The sequence below is a fragment of the Centruroides vittatus genome, unplaced genomic scaffold (assembly GCF_030686945.1).
Source record: "Centruroides vittatus isolate TY-2023 unplaced genomic scaffold, ASM3068694v2 contig_723, whole genome shotgun sequence".
In the NCBI taxonomy this organism is placed as follows: Eukaryota; Metazoa; Arthropoda; class Arachnida; order Scorpiones; family Buthidae; genus Centruroides; species Centruroides vittatus.
Genome location: NW_027122461.1, coordinates 415,308 through 438,348, shown reverse-complemented (window position 1 = coordinate 438,348; position 23,041 = coordinate 415,308). Strand labels below are relative to the sequence as shown.

At 31.3% G+C, this 23,041-nt stretch overlaps 1 protein-coding gene and 1 long non-coding RNA gene across 2 annotated transcripts; both read left to right on the top strand.

The window, feature by feature from the left end:
• Nucleotides 1-2,943: 2,943 nt before the first annotated feature.
• On the top strand, nucleotides 2,944-3,427 carry LOC136980768 (uncharacterized). Its single transcript, XR_010881598.1, has 3 exons — nucleotides 2,944-3,014; nucleotides 3,141-3,230; nucleotides 3,352-3,427. It is a non-coding gene; the product is annotated as an uncharacterized lncRNA (long non-coding RNA).
• Nucleotides 3,428-7,401: 3,974 nt separating this feature from the next.
• Nucleotides 7,402-22,777, top strand: LOC136980783 (peptidyl-prolyl cis-trans isomerase B). The gene is made up of 5 exons (XM_067276977.1): nucleotides 7,402-7,558; nucleotides 15,762-15,884; nucleotides 19,802-19,910; nucleotides 22,079-22,263; nucleotides 22,348-22,777. The coding sequence occupies exons 1-5, from the start codon at nucleotides 7,457-7,459 to the stop codon at nucleotides 22,480-22,482; spliced, it is 654 nt and encodes a 217-aa protein (XP_067133078.1). The 5' UTR covers nucleotides 7,402-7,456; the 3' UTR covers nucleotides 22,483-22,777.
• The last annotated feature ends 264 nt before the right edge of the window (nucleotides 22,778-23,041 follow it).

Genomic DNA, 23,041 nt, shown 5'->3' with positions numbered 1-23,041 from the left:
TGTTCTACTCTAAAATGCCGAAAGATTTCTACCCATCTTTTGTCAAGTTCTATTTTCTCATCGTTCCATTTCTTCAATTTTTCTTCATTTAAATATAAATTTACTCTTCGAATTTCTTCAAAGAGAAAATTGTCATTAATAACAATATCTTTTACTTCCTTCATTACAAATTCGACTGCTGAAGAAACTTCTTTCCATTCAATTTTACTATTTAGAAGGGTCCATTTGAAACAATTTAATGCTCTAAAGTTCACTATCCATTCTTCGATATATTCATAGCAAATTTTATAAAAATTTTTAACTTCTTTTAAAAATTCATTTTTTATTCCGGGATTAGAATCTTCCAAAACGGTCAGTTTATTCTTTAGAATTAGTGGTAAAAATCCATCATTAAATCTTGATTTACATTACAGTATGAAATCGTTTAATATAATACAAACTTCTGCTGCTGAAATTTTATCTCCTTCAATTTGTAGAGTAATTTTATGAAACAACGACGCCTGACTGTGAATAAAATAAAGCATAGGTTCTGACATATCGTTTTGAAAGAATTTCTCCAAAATTGTAGGACATTTGTCAAGGCTTAAAAAATATGAACGTAGTGGATCATATAACTGCAAAACGCGTTCTAATGCTGGAGTTAAAGAAAGCCATCTGACTTTGGAATAACCAAGCAGTTTTTTGTATTGAACACCAGCCTCTTCACAAAATTCTTTCAAACTTGCTACCCGTACTGTAAACCGATTGAAATATAAATATATATTTGTAATAATTACTTCCACATCTATTGACATTGAACTTGATGCTGTATTGATGGCATTTGATATAATGTGAGCATTACAACCAATTCCCAAAATATTTCGTTTCAGAAGATCTTGTAATTTTGTGTACACATTATTGACACCTTTACGGGTGCGTCCTCCAAAATTAGTATTTGTGTTATCAGCCGAGAGCGCCAAAATTTTCTTATTCAAATTGTTGTCTGTTATAACTCGAAATAAGTGATTAGACAAAATGTCTCATGTTTCCCCTTCGATTGATTCCAAATTTAAAATCTTAATTTGAATACCGTTCTTAATATCGAAATACCTTACTAAAATTGGATAAAGTTTTATTTCATTGTGATTCGATGCGTCTGATAGAATAGATATATATGATACAGAATCCAGATTTTCTGATAGCATTTTCTTGCAGTATTCATTAAATACGCTGGTTACGATAGACTCACATTTTGTTCGCGCACAAGAAAATTTTTCGTCACAAAATTTTTTTAATAATTTAGTAGTGCAGTCCATGCTGCGAAAACTTTGATTATGGATTATTGTGTGAAAAGCGAAAGTACCCTCCATAACTGCCAATTTTTTTTCATTAGTTCCAAAAGTATTCCCTTTAAAAAATGTTGTCAGTTTGGATGTTGACGCTGCTGTGTCATGAGACGTTTTATGTACTTTAGTTTCAATGTGTGCCGTTATTGCACTACGTCCATGAATTGCAATTGAAAATTCCCTATTGCAGATTGTGCATTTAACCAAGGAGTCATCATTTCGATTTTTAACTACAATGAACGGAAACTCTTTTTTTAAATTTTCGTTTAAACGATTTTTCCTTCTTTTGTTATCGCTCATATTTGAATTAATAATCTAAAAATTATATTAGTAATATATTTTTTATTTTGATTTTAAATAAATATTATAATCTGATATTATTTAAGTAAAATGAAAATGAAACTATAATATTAATACTTACATGCAACTTCACCTTCACTAGATAAATAAAATAAAATTTTATTTTGTTTTGTACCCCTCAAATCTTGTTAACTTGAACAAAAAGTACGAAATTGTTGGTTTTCTCTAACCTCGAATTAATTAAACAGAATGGGAATTCCCATAAAACTTTGCTCGTGTCTGGTGTTTGCCCTGTCCTCTGACGTGCCGGAAACGTCAAGCAATATGCGCGCGTGAAATTCAAATCACTGTCAAAATAATTTTAAATATTTAATTAATAAAATTGAAATAAAATAATCTAAAAAAATGTTTTAGAAATACAAATGAGTATAAAATTATACAAATGAGTACTTTCAGAGTACAGGATTTGAAAAGAGTACGGTTTGCAAAAAAAGAGTACAAAACTCAGTAAATGAGTACAGTTGGTCACCTTACAAGTAAGTTTGTGACAGCTCTTCACAAGATGAAGAAACTGCTGATAGCTCGTCCTGAACTGAACAAGCGATCTGCTGTCACACGGCTAAGAATCACCATTGCATTCACCATTGCCGTAGAAGGGACGCAAATTGAAACTTTCAGTTACAAAAGTAAACTTGCAAATGTTCCATGGTCAGTGCAGGATTGAGTCGTTTGATGAGTCATATTCAGCCACTTATTATTAGCGAGGATGAGGCCGAAGTTTTACACGCGAAAACGTGTATGTCGAATGTTCAGCGCCGCTTTCCTCTAAGCCTAGAAGTTTGACAATGGCGTTTGGAATGTCGAGCATGATTCCACTGACTTTCCAAACGCCATTGTCAAACTTCTACGCTTACAGGAAAGCGGCGCTGAACGTCCGACGTACACGTTTTCGCGTTGAAAACTTCGGCTTCAATCTCGCTATTAACTACTTTTAGCGTACTGGGGCAAAACTGGTAGGTAGTGGACTCACAGCAGTTGTCCCAAGTTTTAACGATTGTCCAATCCGAATTTCTGACAGTAGAGTTCATTCACATCTTCCCCTGTTTGAAACTCCGGACTTATTTGCTAATTGTGTCTCCCGCTGAAATGCTCCCGTCAGAGAAAACCGATCCTTTCAATTGCAAATCAAAATCGAGTTGTTTTTCTGACACTTTCTTTAGCCCTCAGTTCAGAAACGAAACTGCGTTTATTAAAATTACATCAAATTGTTATCATTTTTTGATTGTTTTAAAACCAAGGAAAAAATTATTTCTATTTTAGATGCATCGATTCCGTTCACAGCTAGAACTTCTTTTTTTCCACCAGGAAAATGTTCACGATCAATTAATGGTAACTATGAAGTTTTCTAAGTTATAATAATATAAAAACCTTTCTATCATCATTGTATGTTTATTTACGATATTCACAGTATAATATATAATGATTGCAGAAATCTCTTATGTATATGAATTACAGATTATTTCCTATAGAAAAAGATTAGGAAAATGTCCACCGGGTCTCACTGTTGGTGGGATATTTACAATATCTCGTAAAAGTATACCCAAGGTAAAACATTGCCTACCACTTTTATACAATAAAATTGTTTGTTGTCAAATATCACTACAAATTTTATTTACAATCTATTGATAAAGTGAAATTAATGCGTTTTTCGTAATAATTTTTTCAGATTATGCAGTCGATGCAGTCTTATTTTTCCAGTTTAATGGGCATTAAACAAGGAAAGGATGCGTGCGACGGAATGTTAAGACAATTTTCAATGTAAAAATCACGACTTTCTTGTGATGGATACCATTTTCTCTGAAGTATGATCATGCAATTTTCTAACAAAGGAACTAAAGGAAAATTACGTAAAACAAGGTTACCAGCCAGCACAAAATATGTTTTAAGTAGTTTTCGACATTGCCGAGTTTAAATATTTGATCCGTTTTTCGAGAAATTTGATTCATTTGCAGATTACCGTTTCATATTCGGCTGCGAATGGTACACTTTCTTACGGTTAGAAAAAATAAGATATCTTAAAAAATTTAACAAATATTTTCAATTGGTGTCTACTTGACCAATAAAATTGGACTATTTCGTACTATCCGGGTATCACGATAAATGTATCACAATGGTAGGCTGAAATAACCAAACTCTTTCTAAGGTTTTCGTTTTAAACTTTGTTATATCATAGTATTTAAACGTCAAGAAATGAAAGAAAATCAGGAATTTTTTCTGTATGTATGGAGTGTTAGTGTGTATGTGTGTGAGTGGCACGATTTTGTTCACTCTTTCAAACTTAATAACTCCTATGCTTTTTGTCCAAAATTTCTGAAAGTTTTTCAGGACTTTCCTTTCTACGGTATTAATTCTATTGAATTTTGGTGATCAAAAGTAGAGGGAATAGTTAGATTAAAGAGGTTGCGTAGTGTCGAACTTAATGACGATTTTAATATCAAATGTTCTCTAAACGAAAACAAATAATGAAACACACAGAACAGAAAATAGAATCTGTACTCATCTTATTATAGAATGGAATACTTCAAATTTGTCACATTCGTTATTATAAAAATTTTGTTCTCCTGAGCTCCAAGTTGTTTCGAATAATTCGTCTCATAAATGAGAAAACGATATAAAAAGAAACTTGTCGTTGTTGTATCCATTTCTCTGTAGATAGAAGATATTAGATAAAACACTTCTACAAATTAATTAACAATTGTTTACTTACAGAAGTATATTCTATTAGATTCGAATTGCTAGATATTAAACTGCAGATGAATGTGGCACTTTGGAGTTTCATAACCAATTTGAGCAAACTTTCTCATAGTTTACTGTACTAATTGAATATCGATTACACAGAATTCTAGTTTTCCCGTACATTTTTCCTGTTAACATTGTGGTTGCAATCATACGAATTTCATACAGTTTTTTAAGAATATTTTAAATGCAGCAATATTTCGAAAATGATGCGTAATCCCGTGAATCATCGTCCTGATTGTTTCTGCTTGTTACGTAGAGTAACAAATAACAAAAAATTCTTTTGATTTTTGAAGTATTTATTCGTTTTGACTACGAAAAAGCTAACTTCATGTATAAGGCATATCAATGCTTTGTAAAAGCATTACTCTTTTATTTTAACATCAACATTCTTTTATTTATATTGTTACAAGGAGAAGAACTATTTCGGTTCGAAGGCAGGCATCGATCGTCTTTTTTGTGCAGATATATTCTTTATTGCCTCTTAATCTTATCTTTTTCTTTTTTCGTTTTCTTACAATTTGAAATAATTCTGAGTGAAAATACCAGAATCCATTCAAATCTGCTTGCGGAAAAGTGCAAAATATACTTGGATAATTTCAAAGAAAGTTCTACATTCGTTCATTACAAGTTAAGTAAATACACCATTTTGGTTGTGATTTTTCAAAATGTAATCGTATTTATAGTTACCACGATAATGTTTGGTTCTATTGTAATTGAAAATAATGTACACAAAATTGTATTTCATTTAATTCTAATCCAGTGAGAATCCAATTTAATTCTAATCCAGAAATAATTTACGAATTTGGATTCGTAATTGTATCTCTGCTACTCATCACAGATGTAAGCATCACACTGCATGGAAACATCTCCTCGCTGTGTGAAATGATGGAAGATGCTGTAGTGAATGGTGAATCATTAGATTTTCGCTTTGTAATTCAGAAGCAAGCCCAATATTGCGACATTCTTCTCGATATGGACAAGCAGATTCGTCCAATTTTAGCACTTTATTACATTTATCAGGTGGCCATCACTGTAACAGCTTTCTACATTTAAATATACGGCGATGGTTTGAACATCATGAAGTATGGATTCACATATGGAGGAACTCTTAGCAATATTATTTTTGCTGTTTCAACTCTTCTAACCACAGATATACCAAAATGCGTAAGTTCCTATTCTCTTTGATAAAATTTTCCGTTCGGATATGTCGGGCCCCGTCCCTCACCACCCGGTCGCCCCATTGTGGCTGGCCGAACCCATAATGGGCCTTCTAGAAGAGGCCCTCTTAGTGCTCACAGGGCGGAAAGAGTTAAAAATAAAAAAGCCATGCAAGAAAATTTCACTGAAGAATAAAGCTTCTCAATCACTTTCTACAATGCGGCTGGCTACGTTTACTCAGGGCCGGATTTACATAAGGGCATTTGGGGCCTGTGCCCAGGGACCCCACAAAATAGGGGCCCCCACAAAACTAAAAAAAAATTATATTTAAACATAATTTTTTTTCTATTACCGCGACAGCCTAGTGTGGCCTAATCATGAGGGCAACAGGCAGAGAAAACCAAACCCGGGAAAAAACCTATGAAACATCGGAAAATTTCAGGAAAAAATTTCACATAGGTATTTTTCAGTTAAATTACAATAATTAGTTTTACACAAAAAAATATATGTATGTTTACAATAACCTTATTTTTAAATGAAATTTACAACTTCCTAGTTCAAATCTAATTGAAACTACAGTATTTTGTGTAAATTTTCTAAATCATCAAATTTGCCTACTCTTAAAGGGGGGACCCCCACCGAATTTGTGCCCAAGGCCCCTGGATTGGTAAATCCGGCCCTGCGTTTACTTGTATTGTAAAACGGCGGTAATCCTTCAAATGTGACTTATTCATTAAAGTTAGGAACAATAATATAAGGAAGTAAAAAACATATACAGTAAAACCTGTTTTTGTGTGGTCTTTTTCTGTGCGATTTTTATTTGTACGATTTGTTTTGTGCGATTTTTTTTGTGCGGTATATAAAAATTTCAATCAAATTGGAACATAATTGACTCCTGTAAAATTTTTAAAAACTCTATTGGTTGTTTTCTATGACATCAGCAGGTTTTTTTCATTTTTTATTCAGTAAAATTTTTTTCTCACGTTTATTTCGGTCTCCTCTTATTTTAATAGCATAAAAACCATAAATATTGTTATATTTGAACAGATGCGGTAAGTTAGCTCCCCTCCTGCTTTAGACTGCGGATGTAAAATTTCACGCCTTGTTAAATGAAATAACACTTCCTGCAGCTATATTTATCAAATAAAATCATTATTTAACAATTATTTTTAACTTTTTAATGTTAGATTCGTATTTAAGTGAAAATAATTAATTAATATAAAAATTAAAATTCTTAGAGGATATTTTCCCCATTAGGTGTTGCAGAAAAAGGCCCAAGGAGTTAAAAAAGCAATTCCTAGTTATTTCGTACGGTTTCGAGTTATTATGTGAGACTTTTTTTATGCGTGAGACTTTTTTTATGCGGTCCCTATCCTCAGCATGAAAACAGGTTTGACTGTATTGCGTAATCGACATTACTTATTTATAAACTTAAAAATTATAAAAAGAGTACAGTATTTGAATTATTTTCTGCTTTTATATTTTTCATTAAAAAATCTTTTAACGGCATTTTTTTTAATTTATTAAATAGATTTTAACCGTTATTCAATTAAATTATTTAATTTTATTTCTGTCGTTATTGGCGCTGCGGTAGTTGAGATTAAGGGAAAAAACGGAAAAAATACATTTATTCAGCAAAAAAAAAAAAAGTTATTAGTTACAATTCCTCAAATATATTAATAAATAATTAAACTCAAAATTTAATATTTACTAAAAAGTAGCGATATTAATAAACTTTATTAAATTTTTATTCGAAAAAACAATTACTTGATGACGTTACCGAAATCATCCAATAGAGGACATCCACATGTATACGATTTCTAATCCCACGATGCATAGCGTGATGTCAATGTGTTTTGAGTGATACCGGCAACATGAAGAACGTCGTTTACTTTTTTATTTTTCAATTATTCATTAGTTGTTTCGCGTTAGAAGAAAGTAAAGATAAACCGAAAGGACCTAAAGTAACTGATATTGTAAGTTTCGTTTCTAATTGTATCCTAAGTATTTTATAAAGTTAATTTTAATATCATGCATAATGTATGGCTCGGTAGGTGTTACCTTTAGGTAAATTGTATCATATAAATGTTTATAAAAATGATCTAAAATTAACTCCTACCGGTGATCCTTTCATATTTTTTTGTTTAAGCATTTAAACTAAATAAAATACTTATTTACAGGTATTACAATAATTATAAAGCATACAGATTCATAATATAGCTTCATTACAAACATAAATGACTATTTTTTAATTTATAAATGTTAAAATATATAAATTTCCACTAGCATATGTTTTACAGTAGGGATGTATGGGTAAAAGCTTCCGTAACAAATTTTTGAATATTGTACGATGGTGTCTCAGAAATTGGAAGTACTTAGCGGATCGAACTCTTGTTATTGACAAAATTCAAGTAGAGTTTGTAAACATGTCTTTGGATTAAATGCATCTTAATACATTAAAGATCTTGGGCCTGGATTCACAAACATCTTGTATTGTAATTTACAGTGGCTGCGTTCGGCACAGATGACAGTCGTAACTGTCAGTCGTAACTGAGCAAAGGTGTTTCGATCGGTAACTGTTACATGGTTACGTCTTCTGAACAATGAGTGATGTGTGCGTTGGAACAAAAAGCAGCCATCATTGGTCAGTTTCGGGTGCCAATAGGTAGTGTAAATGAAAGATGCTACTAAATGTGATGTCAAAATACCAAATGTGTTCCAAAACAGTGCTACTTTGAAGGGCATTTAGCAGAAAAGTAATCAACAGCTACAGAACTGTTGATGAATGCAGCCAATGAAATTCATTGTAAGTTGCCAGGTGAAGGAAGTATTGTGTTTGTGAAGCATATCTTAAGCTATGATACTGTAAAAAAAGTGTCATAACTACTATATACAATAAGAGCTTTTGTAAGTAAATGTATTGGTGGTTGAGTATTTAGATCTATTGATAGATAATAGTTGATTGTTTTTTTTTATGATTGTTTCTTCTAAACTTTTCTTACATGGAACTTCCAAGATGTTATGAAATGACAAAAAACTTGATAAAATTCTTCACGGTAGAATTAAAACTGTTAATAGAATGATTAGAAAATTCTTGAGAATTCCGTAATCCTTCATCTGCATGTGTATAGAAACACTACATAGCTTGTATCCCAACAAGAAAGAAAATAGAATATTGTTTGAAAAAAAAAAATCTTATTCATTAATGTTATTTTTTTTTAAACAAAAAAGCTATGAGTTTGTCGATTTCTTTCAAACATCGTCAATATTTCTATTAATATAACTACCAGTATCAATTTTGGGATGATTTCATTCCACACCTATGTCGGTTACAGTTTAGTTATCCATTTTAATTCTAAAGAAATAAAATGCTACCTTTCTTCAGACCACAGATTAAGTACTGTGTGCAGTGAAAAAATTCTGAAAAATCTTCCTATTGGCTCTATTAAAACAGAAGTGGTCACAAGAATATGTCATAAGACATATTCTTGTTGCCAATTTCTTCTGTTTCCTCATAAGTTCTATGACATGTTTTGTGAATACAAAATATAAAATAGCGTTAGTTTCTCATAACTTAGGATATAAGAGAGATGTACGCCACATCTTATGAGATGTTTGTGAATCCTGGCCCTGCATGATAAATAATTTTTATGCTCTTTTGGATGCTCCACACATTCAGTATTTGCTGAATGCTGAGCAAACTTTGACCTATACCAAGTACTGTGAATGATTTATTTGTTACTTTGCTCGGTAAATATTTGGTATTTTCAATTTTCCATTCCTTGTTGGTATATTGTACCAAAACAAATGTCATTTTTAATTCTTGCAACAAACTGATGCTTGACAAATCTTGTTTGTGTGTTTGCTGCATAACAAACACTTGGGTAAACAGCAAACCCTAGTGAGTACACTAGAATCTGCTCATTGTAATCACTTTTTGCATTTAGTTATACTGATATAATTGAATGGTGCAAGTTAATATAATTACAATTAGTAGAAATTAGCTTTATTCAATCTGATATTTAAAGTACACATTAAAGCAATTTAATAAATCTTCAAGTTATACATTTTATAATTATTATTAACTTTCATGGTTTGGAACATCTAATTCTGATAACAATATCTGATTACTACAGAATATTCTACAGTAATTTGTAAGATAATTTTGTCAATTTTTACAATTGTACTTTAATCTGCTAATGAAAAATGGAAATGTAAAAGTTTTAGAATTTTAGATTGATAAACTCATATGCTCTCTATATTCATTTATGTATTTCATTTTATATCATATACCTGTATATAAATTCTATACTATAAATTTTAAAAAGTTTAAATTTTTTGTATGCCTGTTATTAAATATAGTGTTATCGGGATAATTGAGTGATTTTAAAACTAATGTAAATTGAATCTAAGACAAACTAAAGTTAAAATAAATGTTTAAACACGTCTCTCTCTTTACATGAACTGTTCTGTTTATCTTTCAACTTCAACTTGCATTAAACAAACATTTTTGTGTAATGAATGTGTACTTTATGATTGATTTCTAGTGTAAACTGCTATTTTTAAGTGTGTGATAAATTATGAAGTCAAAGCCATAAATAAAAAGTTAAAATTATTTTAAAAGCAGCTGTTTTATATAATTCACAAGAGTAGTTTCTTCCACTCTATCATGTATATAATAATAATATAATATTGTTCGTACAATATCTATTCTGTATTATTCTGCTTTTGTTCATTGTCTTATATGTTTTGTGCTAGTGACTTTTCTCAAAGACAGACAAAGACTTCTGTTTTGTGTTTAATCCAATGTGATAAGTCCATCTTTCAGAAAAATGCACTAGCACAAAACACAATATCTATTCTGTTTAATTGATAAGTTTAACGTATGGTGAAACTTGTGTAAACCAGAATTAGACCGTACCAAAGTATTTTTTTTTTCTGTTTTGAGCAGGTTTTAGTATATTTTCATTTATCTTTATAAATTTCATGCAGTTATGTTCATTTTTTATAGTAAAATCAATTTTTACACATACACAAATTTTATTAGTATTCAAGGTGCCTTGATTCAAATTGATCCAAAGTGATTCCAGCTAAAGATGGAAATATTCAAATGCTGTTGAGAACTATTCAATTGCAAAAGGTTCTCATTCGTCCCAAGAACTTGTGCTAAGTGTTCAAATTCTTCTAACGTACAATCTTTATGAGCTTAGATGACAGTGGACAAACCAATTTGACTAACAAAAATTACTGTCTTGCTCTGTTATAGGAAATCCTAGTTGCATTACAGTAACAGAAACCAAATTATTCTGTGATTGGGCTTCTTGAGGAATTTTAATACTATGCTATGGTGGTTAACTTCAATCTCTGTAATTATCAAAATGCTAATCAACTCGTTTTGAATACTCTGTGCTAATTAGTTACTAACTACTCTGGCTAAAGCAAATTAATAACAATGTTTTACTACTATTTCTCATCATTTTCATGAATTAAATTCATTCTTGTTCTCAAGGAAATTCATTCAATTCTGTCGCTGGTTGATTCCAACAAAGATCATGTATCCATATATCCCCTCATCATTTCTCTCACAGGATTCAAAATTGTTCTTGGAATACAGTTTGTTCTGTGATGACTATTATAACTAGAAAGAAGTTTACTTATTTGTCTACAGGTGAAATTTTAATTTTTCGCATCATCTTGGTAATGTTCTTCATATCCAAAACCTCTTCGATTTCCATATTGGACAGATTTCTGGCTTATAGTAAGCTTTAACATAGAAAAATCTCCATCCTGAAGAATGTTTTCTACGAGGGGGTTTCAATAAGTAACGCCTTTTATTTTTTTAAGTAAAAGTTTTAATGCGTATGGAAAATGCAGAATATACAAAATGAAATATGTGGATTAGGGTACTTCTCAACATAGAACCATTCAGGTTCAAGCATTTGACCCAGTGGTGTACCTGCTTGAAGATGCCTGCATTATAGAAAGCCGGTTCCTGGCCATACAACCATCTGCGAACAGCCGATTTAACCTCCTCGTTGGAATGGAATCTCTCTCCAGCCAGGAATTTCTTCAAAGGACTTAACAGGACACCGAACAATTTTCCGACAGTGTCTTCAAGCGAATGTGGCAGTTGCTTTGAATTATTTGATCAACAGCAGCGACTGTTTGAGGCAAAGCTGAACTTACCGGACAACCTAACCTGTTCTCATCAATCACACACTGACAACCATTTTAAACATTTTGCACCATGCAATTACCACTTTCTGCATGAATTTGTTCACATTTCTTGCCCCCTGCTCATAGAAAACAAATAACACTTTGCTGCTCTTGGAGTGTGGACAATCATAGCATGCATGCTATTTTCTTTTCATTTGTCAGAAATGTCTAATAGACAGCACAAGTGTTCCTATCATGCAATAGTGTTGCCAGAAATTCAAACTTCATTTACTATATATACATTTTTGCATACACATTAAAACATTTGTTTAAAAAACTAAACTGAAGCATCTTTGTATTTTAGACAGGTCTTACTGTGCGAACAGTTATAATGTGAGATTCTGAAGGGATTTTAATATCTTTAATAATATTTAAAAAGAATCATATATTATTGTAAAAATTTAAAAGAATATTTAGCCACAAAAATTGTGCATATTTATCAGTTTATAAGGAAAAAGGAGAGGAATTAAGGAAGTTTATTTCCTTTTCCCACCAACTTACTTCCTTCAGAAGTAGTTATTCACCTGATGACTAAATGTTTAGCCCACGTAGATCATTGTCAGATGGTTCGAATTCTTAATCTCTATTTGTATAAAAGGAGTTTAAGCACCAAACTCAGTGCAGATTAACTAATAGTCAGTTTGTCAACGTATACAATTGTGCCTGATCTCCATACTTTTGCCTCTTACTAAACCCCATGGAATTAATTATCAAGAGGTATTATACGTAAACCAATATTGTAAACTCTCTCTCTCAATTTAGAGATATAATGATTAGGATAAATATTAGGATTAGTTGTTTTATTTGTAACTTCTTTTTATGTTATTAAATTTATGTTGTTCATTTATAACTTGATTGTTTTAATGACTGATATACATAACAGTCTCCTATCGACGAATTCACAATCTCTCCACTCGCATAGTGTAAAGCCTTCCTTCTAAGATTTAAGTTAAGTTTTTAAAGCATAATAGGGTGCAAAATACATCTCTATCTGGTACTGTATTGTATTGTATTGTTGGTTTATTGACGTAAAGATTTATTTTACATGCCCTGTACCTGCCAGTGGCACAACCAGGGCGTAGGAAACAATATAATTGGCGCTACAGAATGCTACATTGAAGAGACAAGATGAAAATATAGAGTGGATAAAACAATAAAATAAAACAGTTTCACGAATCACCGCGTTACAGCTTGTATCGCGTGGAGAAAGAACAAGATGACATCCCCTGTACCTAAAGAGAAGGGCGGCATTGCCGCCCAGCAGGGGATAGGAAAACCCGAAAGCGCAGCCCCTCAGGAGCTATTTGGTCCCCCAACTGCCCCATCTTGGAGCAGCTGATTGTTAGTAAGAATCGTCTTTTTTGCGAGCCTTTTGAAGGCGTGGAAGATCTCTTGACTTTTCCAAATGTCGGTAAGGTCGCAGGGCCAGTCTATGTTAATTTCATTCAGGAGAAGACTCATTTCAGTTTTCTCTTTGGCAGTTATAGTACAGTCGTATAGGTAATGGTTAGCTCCGTCTCTAACCCCACAGGTGGGGCACTCGTCAGACGTTCTATTGACAAACCTCGCCAAGTAGTGAGCAAATTTCCCGTGGTTACTCAAAAACTGAGTAGTATAGTGGTCAGGGGTAAACCACTTTATTTTGTTGTGTTGCCGGAGGTCAGGAATGAATTGCTTAATGATGTGGTGCCCAAGTTCGTTCCAGTGAGATTGCCATGCATCTATGGCCTCCTCCCGCAGAAGCCGTTTAAGAGTCCCTTGGCTGATTTTGCCGTAGTCGCATCCCTATCTGGTATCAGGTCCTGACTAGATTAAGTTTTAACAACCTTAATCTATATTTTTAACAAGCCGTCCAGTGACAGTGTGGGCGAGATTCGCTGTCCCATATCCATTAAATCGTTCGATCGTTTAATCTTATCGAACCCGGTTCCTCGCAAAAATAAAAATATCTGTCTTGTAAACCTGCAAAAATTTATTTTATTTGACTGATGATCTGATCTAAACTGTATCTAGATCAAAAGTACAGTAAAGCATGAATTATCTGAAATATTTGGAGCAGAACAGTTTTGGATAATCGATTACAGTTCGTAGGGAAAAAATAAAAAGATATAACTATTAATTAATTGTAATTCTAACAAAATTGTAAAACAAAAGTAAAGCATAGAAATTTAATATATATAATTGATCGTAAAATTTAAAAAGTTGTCTAATCAATTAAAAACGAGGATTAGTCTTTCCCCATAATCTGTAACGTACAGACGAAAATTTGAATTCAAAATAAAAAAATATGTAACAGTAAAATTAATATTATGTTTAATACTCAAGTAAAATTATTTATTGCAGTTCTGTTTTTGAAAGAAGTCACTTATTCACCTTTCACATTAGTTTTTTTTTTTTAACTCCGCTAAATCCCTGGTTTGTTTAATCATTATGTGAGTTGAAAAATCTGCTTTGGGTTGCATTTCTAATTGCGTCGTCAAGTGTTTTGCTTTGTGCGGGAACAGTAAAGCATTTGATGTGTGACTTATTAGTCATACTTTTCAGTTTATAATGTAATAAGTGAAAACTTAACGAGATAGCTCAATAGCAAACCCACAGATGATCGTCTACAATGGTTCTTACATAAAAAATTCATCATTTCTGGAATTAGTATACCCTGAAGTTGATTTTAGTTAATTGATTTTTCACGTAATTGACACACTACTCTACTATTTTAATATGATAAATATATGCTAAATTGATCTATCGTTTTGTATTAGTCGGATCGTAGTTTCATTTACTTGAGAAACCTAACTAGAAAAATTAATTTATCGGAACAACTCTGTAACTTAAAATGAATTTAATGTAATTAGAACGCGTTTTTGATATTGCGTCTTTATATTTTCAATAAAAGACATTTATTCATTTTACATCTTTAAAGAAATATAGTATGAAACATTACCAGTTTTTTTATATAAACATTTATTAGCACAAATAAGAAATACACAGACATAATTTCACTTGCATGGAAATTTAGTTTTGAAACAACATAACAAGCTCTTTAATACATAAGTGGCAATCTTTTTAATCAAATGTATATATTCTGTTTTATGTTCGATGGTATTTTCATTATAACCTGATAATAGCAGATAAAGTTAGTTGAAAACTTTTTATTTGCTGGATTTTTGTGTTGTTGCGATTTATTATTAGTACAAAACTTAGTATATTTTAAAGACAGCTAAAATCCAGTTTGGAAGTGATCATTTGGTCACTTCGTCGAGTCTGTTATTTAGTTTTATTTGATTATTAACATTAAATTTGAAATAAGCCATTATTATCAGGTATAAATGAAAATCTGTAATTTAAATATCTACAATATTCAATTTTCTGTTTACTATATAGATTATTGCTAAGATAATTAAATGACAGGCACTGTGAAATAGAGTCGTAAAAATTATTTAAACTTTAAATATATATAATCGTGATAAATCTTAAATATCAAATTCTGTAGTGCTAATATCTATTGATAGTGTCTTTTCGGCATTACACGATAAAAAAGATCTAATATAATTGCCGAGCAGGCTAATAATTTTCAAATACACCTAGATAAAGGATACGATAAACTATAATTGAGGCTTATCTAAAAATTTGGAATGTTTCCAATATTAATGCACAGCTGGATGGCCAAATGGTTCAGGTAGCAGCTTATGATTCTGGAAATTGGGATCGAATCCAGACAGGTCAAAAAACACTTAGAAGTTTATTGGGGATGTCAGGTCCTGTCTCTTACCACCTGGCAACCCTATTGTGGGACTGTCTGAATTCACAATGGACTTGCTAAAAAGGACTTCTTAGTGCCTACAGGGCAGAAAGAGTTTTAAATATATACATGTACACACGTCATTAGACTTTACTGTAATAAACTCTTTATCTAATATATTTATTGTATGTTTACTCTATCATATGATATTTTTTTTATTTCAGGTATATTTTGATATTACGATTGGTGGAGAACCTGCCGGTAGGATTGAGATTGGCTTATTTGGCAAAACTGTACCAAAAACAGTGAAAAACTTTGTGGAGTTAAGCACAAAGCATACAACAGAGGTAAGAATTTATATAATTGAATTATGGAACAAATTGGCAATTGTTATATAATTTTTATTTTTATCAGAGATAAACTATTTCAATGAATGCTTTGATTATTCATTTTAAATTTTTAATGTGATTAATCAAGATATATTTTAAGAATGGTTAAAACTGTTTTGAAAACACTACACATTATTTTGGTTTATTGTTTTCAAAGAAATGGCATTCAGAAAATAACGTAAGACCTGTATATTAAGGCAGCTCCGTACAATGCCGAGCAAACATTCGGCCTATACCGAATACTGTGGATGATCTACTTGTGACTAATAATCAATATTTGCCATTTCCCATTCCTTGTCAGTATATTATGCCAAGTTGACAGGGATAAATCTCAGGCAAACATTTGTATTTCCCACAACAAACTGATGCTTGGCAAATAATTGTGTATATATGTGCTCCGTAAACAATTTGGCACATACTTTGATGAAAGGCAATTATTTGACAATCAGCAGATTTTAATGTGTGTAATACCTTTATAGAGAAACTACTATGGTTTCAGATGTTTCATTTACAGTGAAAAATTAATCATGTACAGTATTTATAGTAGGTATGCCAATTGTATTAGGTTGTTTTACTTATTATCATATATAAACTACTGTAAATAAAGACAAGCATAAAGCATTTGCTACTTATATGTCCATCAAGCTAGGAACACAATTGAAATATAAGCGTTGAGCTTTTAGGCTTTTTCTCTTTATTTTAATTATGTTTCTGTAACTATGAACTATGTATAAGATAATTATTTTATGCTTGTCTTCATTCAGAAAATTAGGAGTAAATATTTTAGCTTGGATTTTTTCAAGTTTTAATGGCATATATTTTAAGTTTTGTAATAAACATTAGTTTTTATATGAACATGAATTAAGCATTACTTTAAAATGCTTACTAGAAATATGACTCCACTATATTCCACAAAATATATTTAAAGAAAAAACTTGTCACGTTTATACTATTAGGAGCATTTTTATTTTTGTTAGTGAATAGTTTCTATAGCAACATGCATTTAATTTACATATACAAGTATACTGCTTTGTCAAAGTGAAGCAGATGTGTTTCAAAAATGCAAAAAACAAGCAATTTTTACATATGTCTTATTTGCTCAGAAATATGATAAATATTTTCATTGAATTTTCCAGATAGCCTTGAAAGGATGATAATGTTTTATTTTTCAATGTTTGTCTTCTGATTTGTATCACTGATTAAGAACCTAAGGAAAGAAATATGTATATATAATATAGATTTGATATCTAATCAAGAGCCACCAGATTGCCCAAGTAAGAAAAAACTGTTCCAGATGGAAATACAGTAGTTTATATCTAAGAAGTTGGACATTTAAATCAATAATTAAGTGCAAATTCAATTTTTAAAACATGTACAAATGTTCAATGTGTACATGTACAAATATAAGAGTTTCAGTTGACTAAATACAGACATTTCAGTAACTAAAGGAATTTCTTTGAATTTAAAATTTCTTATTTAGTTAGTAATAATCTGCAATAGAACTCCAATATTTAAAGAAAGTCATTTGTTGTAATAAAAATTCTCATCTTTATTGATCCTATTAATGTGATGGGTGTGCATCTTCTGATCAGTATTCTAAAGGCTGATTTCTTCTATTAGAGGATGATTAGATGGAATCCTTGTACATAACAGATGAGATGTGAAACACAAGATGTGTTTCACATCTCATCTTTTTAGTATATCTTTTTTACAATGATAAGAATTGTCACTGGTAATCATTAATTTATATAGGCCTACTGTACATCTAATTGCAAGGAGAAGAAAGGTCTTAGTCTCCTTTGTTTATTATTTTACAGTGGTCCTTGCCTTGTTAAAGTTCTGACAGATATTGTGGTGTTATTCTCCACCCAGTTTCTTCTGTTCTTTAATTGGTCATCTTTCATGCCTGCTTCCAGGTTAAAGATTATAATTAATGATTTTTTGAACTAGTAGCTGCTTCTGATCATCACATGAAGTAGTATATGTCCAAGCTAATGTTAGTTTGATGTAAGATGAGTCACATCATAAATGAACTGATACATACCTATATTAATATTCATATACATTCAAAAGATTTATTTGTATTGAGAATTCTTAAAATGATTTCTCAGGATGTTAATATATTATTTTGATTATCAACTATATTGTATAATATATATATATATTCAATAAATCAAATACTCTTTAATCATAATAGGCATAACCTGTTACAAAGGGAGTTATGTTTTCAACAATCAGTTATTCTCAATTAATCAATACAAATTTTTTAACATAATTATGCAAATTATAAATTGTACTTATTGTTGCCATGTGAAACATAATGTACATTGCACTTTCTGTAATACATTTCTTTAAACACAAGAGATCAAATTTTTTCCTAATATCGTTAGCCTTTTCACATACGCGTAACAAATGAAATTTTGAGAAGTCCATGTTGCATCTTGGACACAATTTATTAGTATACACATATAACTTATTGTCTATCAATATAACGTCGCTATTGAGACGGAGTTGAATAATTTACATTGAAAGGTAAATTACATACCATATAGCTATTTATATTAGGGAAAGTCAATATTGTGCTGTACCACTTCGGTGAAATTCGTAACCGAATATCTTCTATATCTTGAAACGATAAATTATCCAATACATTTCGGGTTAATTGGTTACACAGATCTTGACGGATTTCTGGACAGTATATTAATGGTTCTATTGAAAAACCAAATCTATTTACCACTTTTGTCAATTGTCCAATCCAATTCCTTTTTGAAACTTCTTGTAATGATTTATGGTATAATAAATGTACAAGCCTAGATGCAATATAACCACTGTCCATAAGTTTTATAAGAAATTTCACACATCCTTTGATAAATAGTGCAGTGAGACTAAATTTACTTAACTCTAACCTTGAGGCACTACCTGGCACTTTAAGTTAGTTATAGAAAATAACTTAATTGCACCATTGTTTAATCTGTCAGCCTTAACCATTGTTGCTTTGATTTGTGTGTCAAAGGATATCATGGGAATTAAAATTATTCCAAGAAACTTAATCTCATTTACCACTTTTAGTTCTACATTGTTGATGTGAAAGGACATGTTCCTTTTGGGCAGTCTGGACCCATTTCTAAATACCATAATAAGTGATTTTTTTGGACTAATATTTAATTTTAACTTCTTAAAATAATTGGTAATTGCTCATATTTTTCTCCTAAGAGCAGCTGCTGTTGGAGCAATGATAACAATGTCATTGGCATAAGCAATGGAATAGATAACGGTCTCGTTGACAGTAAATCTATTGTTCTCATTGGTAAAACTATTGTTTAGATCAAAAGTATAAAAATTAAAAAGATGTGGAGACCAGGGGTCTCCCTGTAACAAACCACGTTCTATCTTGAAAGATTTCCATTGTTTATTATCCTGTCTAATGATTGCTTTGTAGTGACCGAATAGTAAACCAACTACTTTCACCATTGAACTATCTGCTCGATATCGTGACATTTTATTTTGTAAGTGTCTGATATTTACTGAGTCATAAGGTTTCTCTAGGTCTAGAAATAATGCAAATACTTTGTCTTTTCCTATAGAGCTGTATTTGAACAATTGACAACAATATAAATAAGGCCAACTGCGTGCCACCTTTCTTAATAGAGGCAAATTGGGTCGGATTCTTCAAATTTTCTCGGTCTATCCACTCATTAAATTTTGTCACTAGAACTGTTGTAAAGAGTTTTCGGAACGCCGATAGTAAGGCAATAGGACGATAATTTCCGGGGTCCGATCTATATCCTTTTTTATATAACATATGAAATGTATATATATGTTTATTGTAATTAGCATTTATTAAATGTTAATTTACTGCTTATTTGATGTTACAGGAAAGTAAAGATGGTGGATTGGTTGGCTACAAAGGAAGTATTTTTCACAGAGTTATTTCGGATTTCATGATTCAAGGTGGAGATTTCACTAAAGGAGATGGAACAGGAGGTATAATTAACACACTATTTAATTATAGGTCTATCAGTTATGATAAGTAAATATGTAGATTGTAGATTGTTCAGAAATATTTCAATATTTGGGCTGCAGTTTGAAACCCACAACTGTTCAACTTTCCTGACATTTAAAATTTTGTTAGCACTATCTGTTATCATATTTTATTTTAAAACTTTTTATATTTTTAACTATTATAAGATGGAAAAGGTTAATTTTGAGGGTAGGGAAGAGTTTTATAACAAATTGTAAATGCTAGTAATGATTAAAATTGCCATTCCCTATTGGACATGCACACGACCCCCATTATCTCCCCACCCCTTCACCTTTAATCACCAAAATTTAATGGAATCAATCCCCCTGATACACACATCTCCCTACAAAATTTCAGAAATTTTCAACAAAAAGCACAAGAGTTATTAAACTTCAAAGAAGGTGAAAAAATCCTGCCCCCCCACATTAACATACATAAATTACCTATAAATTTTTTTGCATTAATTGATGTTTAAAGGTGTCCTAAGTCCAAAAATGTAAAAATCTTGGGGGTCACTTTTTGGCCAATTGCCATACTTTTCCCCTATTATATATGTTACCGGCCAAACCCGATTTCAGGCCAAACTAGTTTATTCTACGCATGTCAGGATATACTAGTTTGGCCTAAATACTTTAGGCTTAACTAGTTTGGATAGGCCAAACTAATTTAGAATTATTATTCAAGTATATTAATGGTTAAAATAAAATTAAAAGGCAATCAATTAGATGAACAATATCTATTCAAACATAGTCTACTTAATTATAAAAAAACTGTATTGATTAGAAGTGACACAACACTTGTACAAAACTATAAAATAAAAATAAGCTAATCAGTACTTATTAGTTTGTATTTTTTTAATTAAGCCATGCACTTTTAAAGGTTTATAAATATAAAAGTATGAAAATATTTTCAAAAATTCAAACGAAATAATAAAAATAACTGTTAAAGTGTACCTAGGTAACCCCAATGGTGGCGCTTTGGTTAGGTTGACAACATTTCTAGTAGATGTTTCCTTTTTTTCTTTTGTTCAAGAGCTACCGTGAATCAATAACTAGTGACTTTAAACACTGGGCTGCTCCCTTTCGAGAGGAGTCTGTCGGGAGCACAAACAGTCGGAAGCGCCGCCATTGGGTTACCTAGGTACACTTTAACCAAAATAACTTTTAGAGTCAAACTAAAATTAAAAATGAACTTATTTGTGCTTATTAGTGTAACATACAAAATATTTAATCTTTCATTAATTTTACAGGGTGTACTGTGGTGGCATTTCAAATTACACAAATTTTTTTTTTTTTTTACACTGGCACCTATTTGTAGTACATAAAACAGTTCGGCCTAGGCCAAACTAGTATATCCTGACACTCGTAGGACAAACTAATTTGGCCTGAAATCAGGTTTGGCCGGTAACATATATAACAGCCAGGAAAGTAAAAATTGTGGACCTATAAATTCCTCGTCATTTGTTTGTCTGTCTATTCTTAATTTTGAGAGTTAAGTTAGATAGATGGAAGACGAGACCCGATATGGAAACCTTAGTGGCCAGAGGCTCTGATTAAAAACTTTTCCCCCAAAAACAGTTAATAGATGACCAGCATGACTCCATTGCTAACAGAAAAGTATGATGTATAGGGACAAGACACTACTAATTTGAAGTGGAGAGCATATATTTTGAATTAAATAAAGTTTAAAAATGATCAAAAATTGCAGCTTGGCATTGTGACTGTGTCACAATAAATAATTGCTCACTTTCTTTTACATTTCTCTGTTGAAATTATATAGTTCCATTATTGTGGCTGTCATCCATACATTTGTGTTAAATTCTCATATCACTGGCAACTAATTAATTTTGTCAGAACAACTGATTTTCAAATATTTTACATGTCTGTATATAGTGGTGATGAATGTTTGTGCAGGATTAAAAAGACACTTTTCACAGGCATAGGTGCTATTTATACAAAAAAATTTAAATGGCTCTCAATAAATCGTCTACTGATCTTCACCTTAGATATTTTCTAGATTTATTTTTTACTCTAAATTGATGTGAATTTTCATCACAGAAAAAATTAAGTAGATTGTTTTTATCCTAAAACAGTAATTTTTTTGTAATTTACACAAATTTTGAAAACTTCAGGTCGTAGTATCTACGGAGAACGTTTCGCAGACGAAAATTTTAAGCTGAAACATTACGGAGCAGGATGGCTTTCCATGGCTAATGCTGGAAAAGATACAAATGGTTCTCAGTTTTTTATCACTACCAAAAAGACATCTTGGTTGGATGGAAGGCATGTAGTATTTGGAAAAGTCTTGAAAGGAATGGTGAGAAAATTATTTAATTTAAATAATTATAAATTTATCAAAGTGTTTTATTTTTATTAATAATATAATTATTTCTACATCTAGGATGTCGTGAGAAAGATCGAGTCTACAAAAACGGACGGACGAGACAAGCCCGTCAAAGATGTCATTATTGCAGATAGCGGTACCATAGCAGTAGAGAAACCGTTTTCTGTTGCTAAAGCGGATGCAACAGAATAAAATAAAAATTAGTAGAGTGCCTAAAGGGTAAACAGTTTCATTTGTGATTCCACTGCATTTAACAGTTCCGGTGATTTCCTATGGTGAAGTGTTGATTTAAGAATACAGATTCCATACAATAGTTCTTAATTGTCACAATTTATTATTCGTTAAACAGCTCTGTAGTGGAATATACATTTTTTTATTTTTGTTTTTGTCTAAAAAAAAAAGTACAGTATGTATGTGAATTAGAAACTTTTTTATATACAAATCATTCCATTGCTCATACTGGAAATAAATTGTTTTAAAAACTAAATGATTTAAATATTCGTCTTAAGTTGTTATAAATAATAGTGTCGAAATGGTGATTGAAACCTTTCTCAGTTTCAAATTCTGAGGTAGCTGTCATGTTTATTATTAAATCAAACAATTAATACCAGTCAGAATTTTCTAAATATGCTAATTATGAGCACACAAACAGCATATTTCATAAATTTTGAGGAACCCGCCATTGGCCAAGTAGTTAACACCACCAAATGCTATCAATAGTTGCGTTTGCACCCAACAAATCAGCAATCCA

Excerpts from the sequence above, each read along its gene's own strand:
- LOC136980783 (XM_067276977.1), top strand. The coding sequence starts at position 7,457 with ATGAAGAACGTCGTTTACTTTTTTATTTTTCAATTATTCATTAGTTGT. Across the intron at positions 15,885-19,801 it reads GCACAAAGCATACAACAGAG|GAAAGTAAAGATGGTGGATT; the intron begins GTAAGAATTTAT and ends TTGATGTTACAG. Across the intron at positions 22,264-22,347 it reads GAAAAGTCTTGAAAGGAATG|GATGTCGTGAGAAAGATCGA; the intron begins GTGAGAAAATTA and ends TTCTACATCTAG.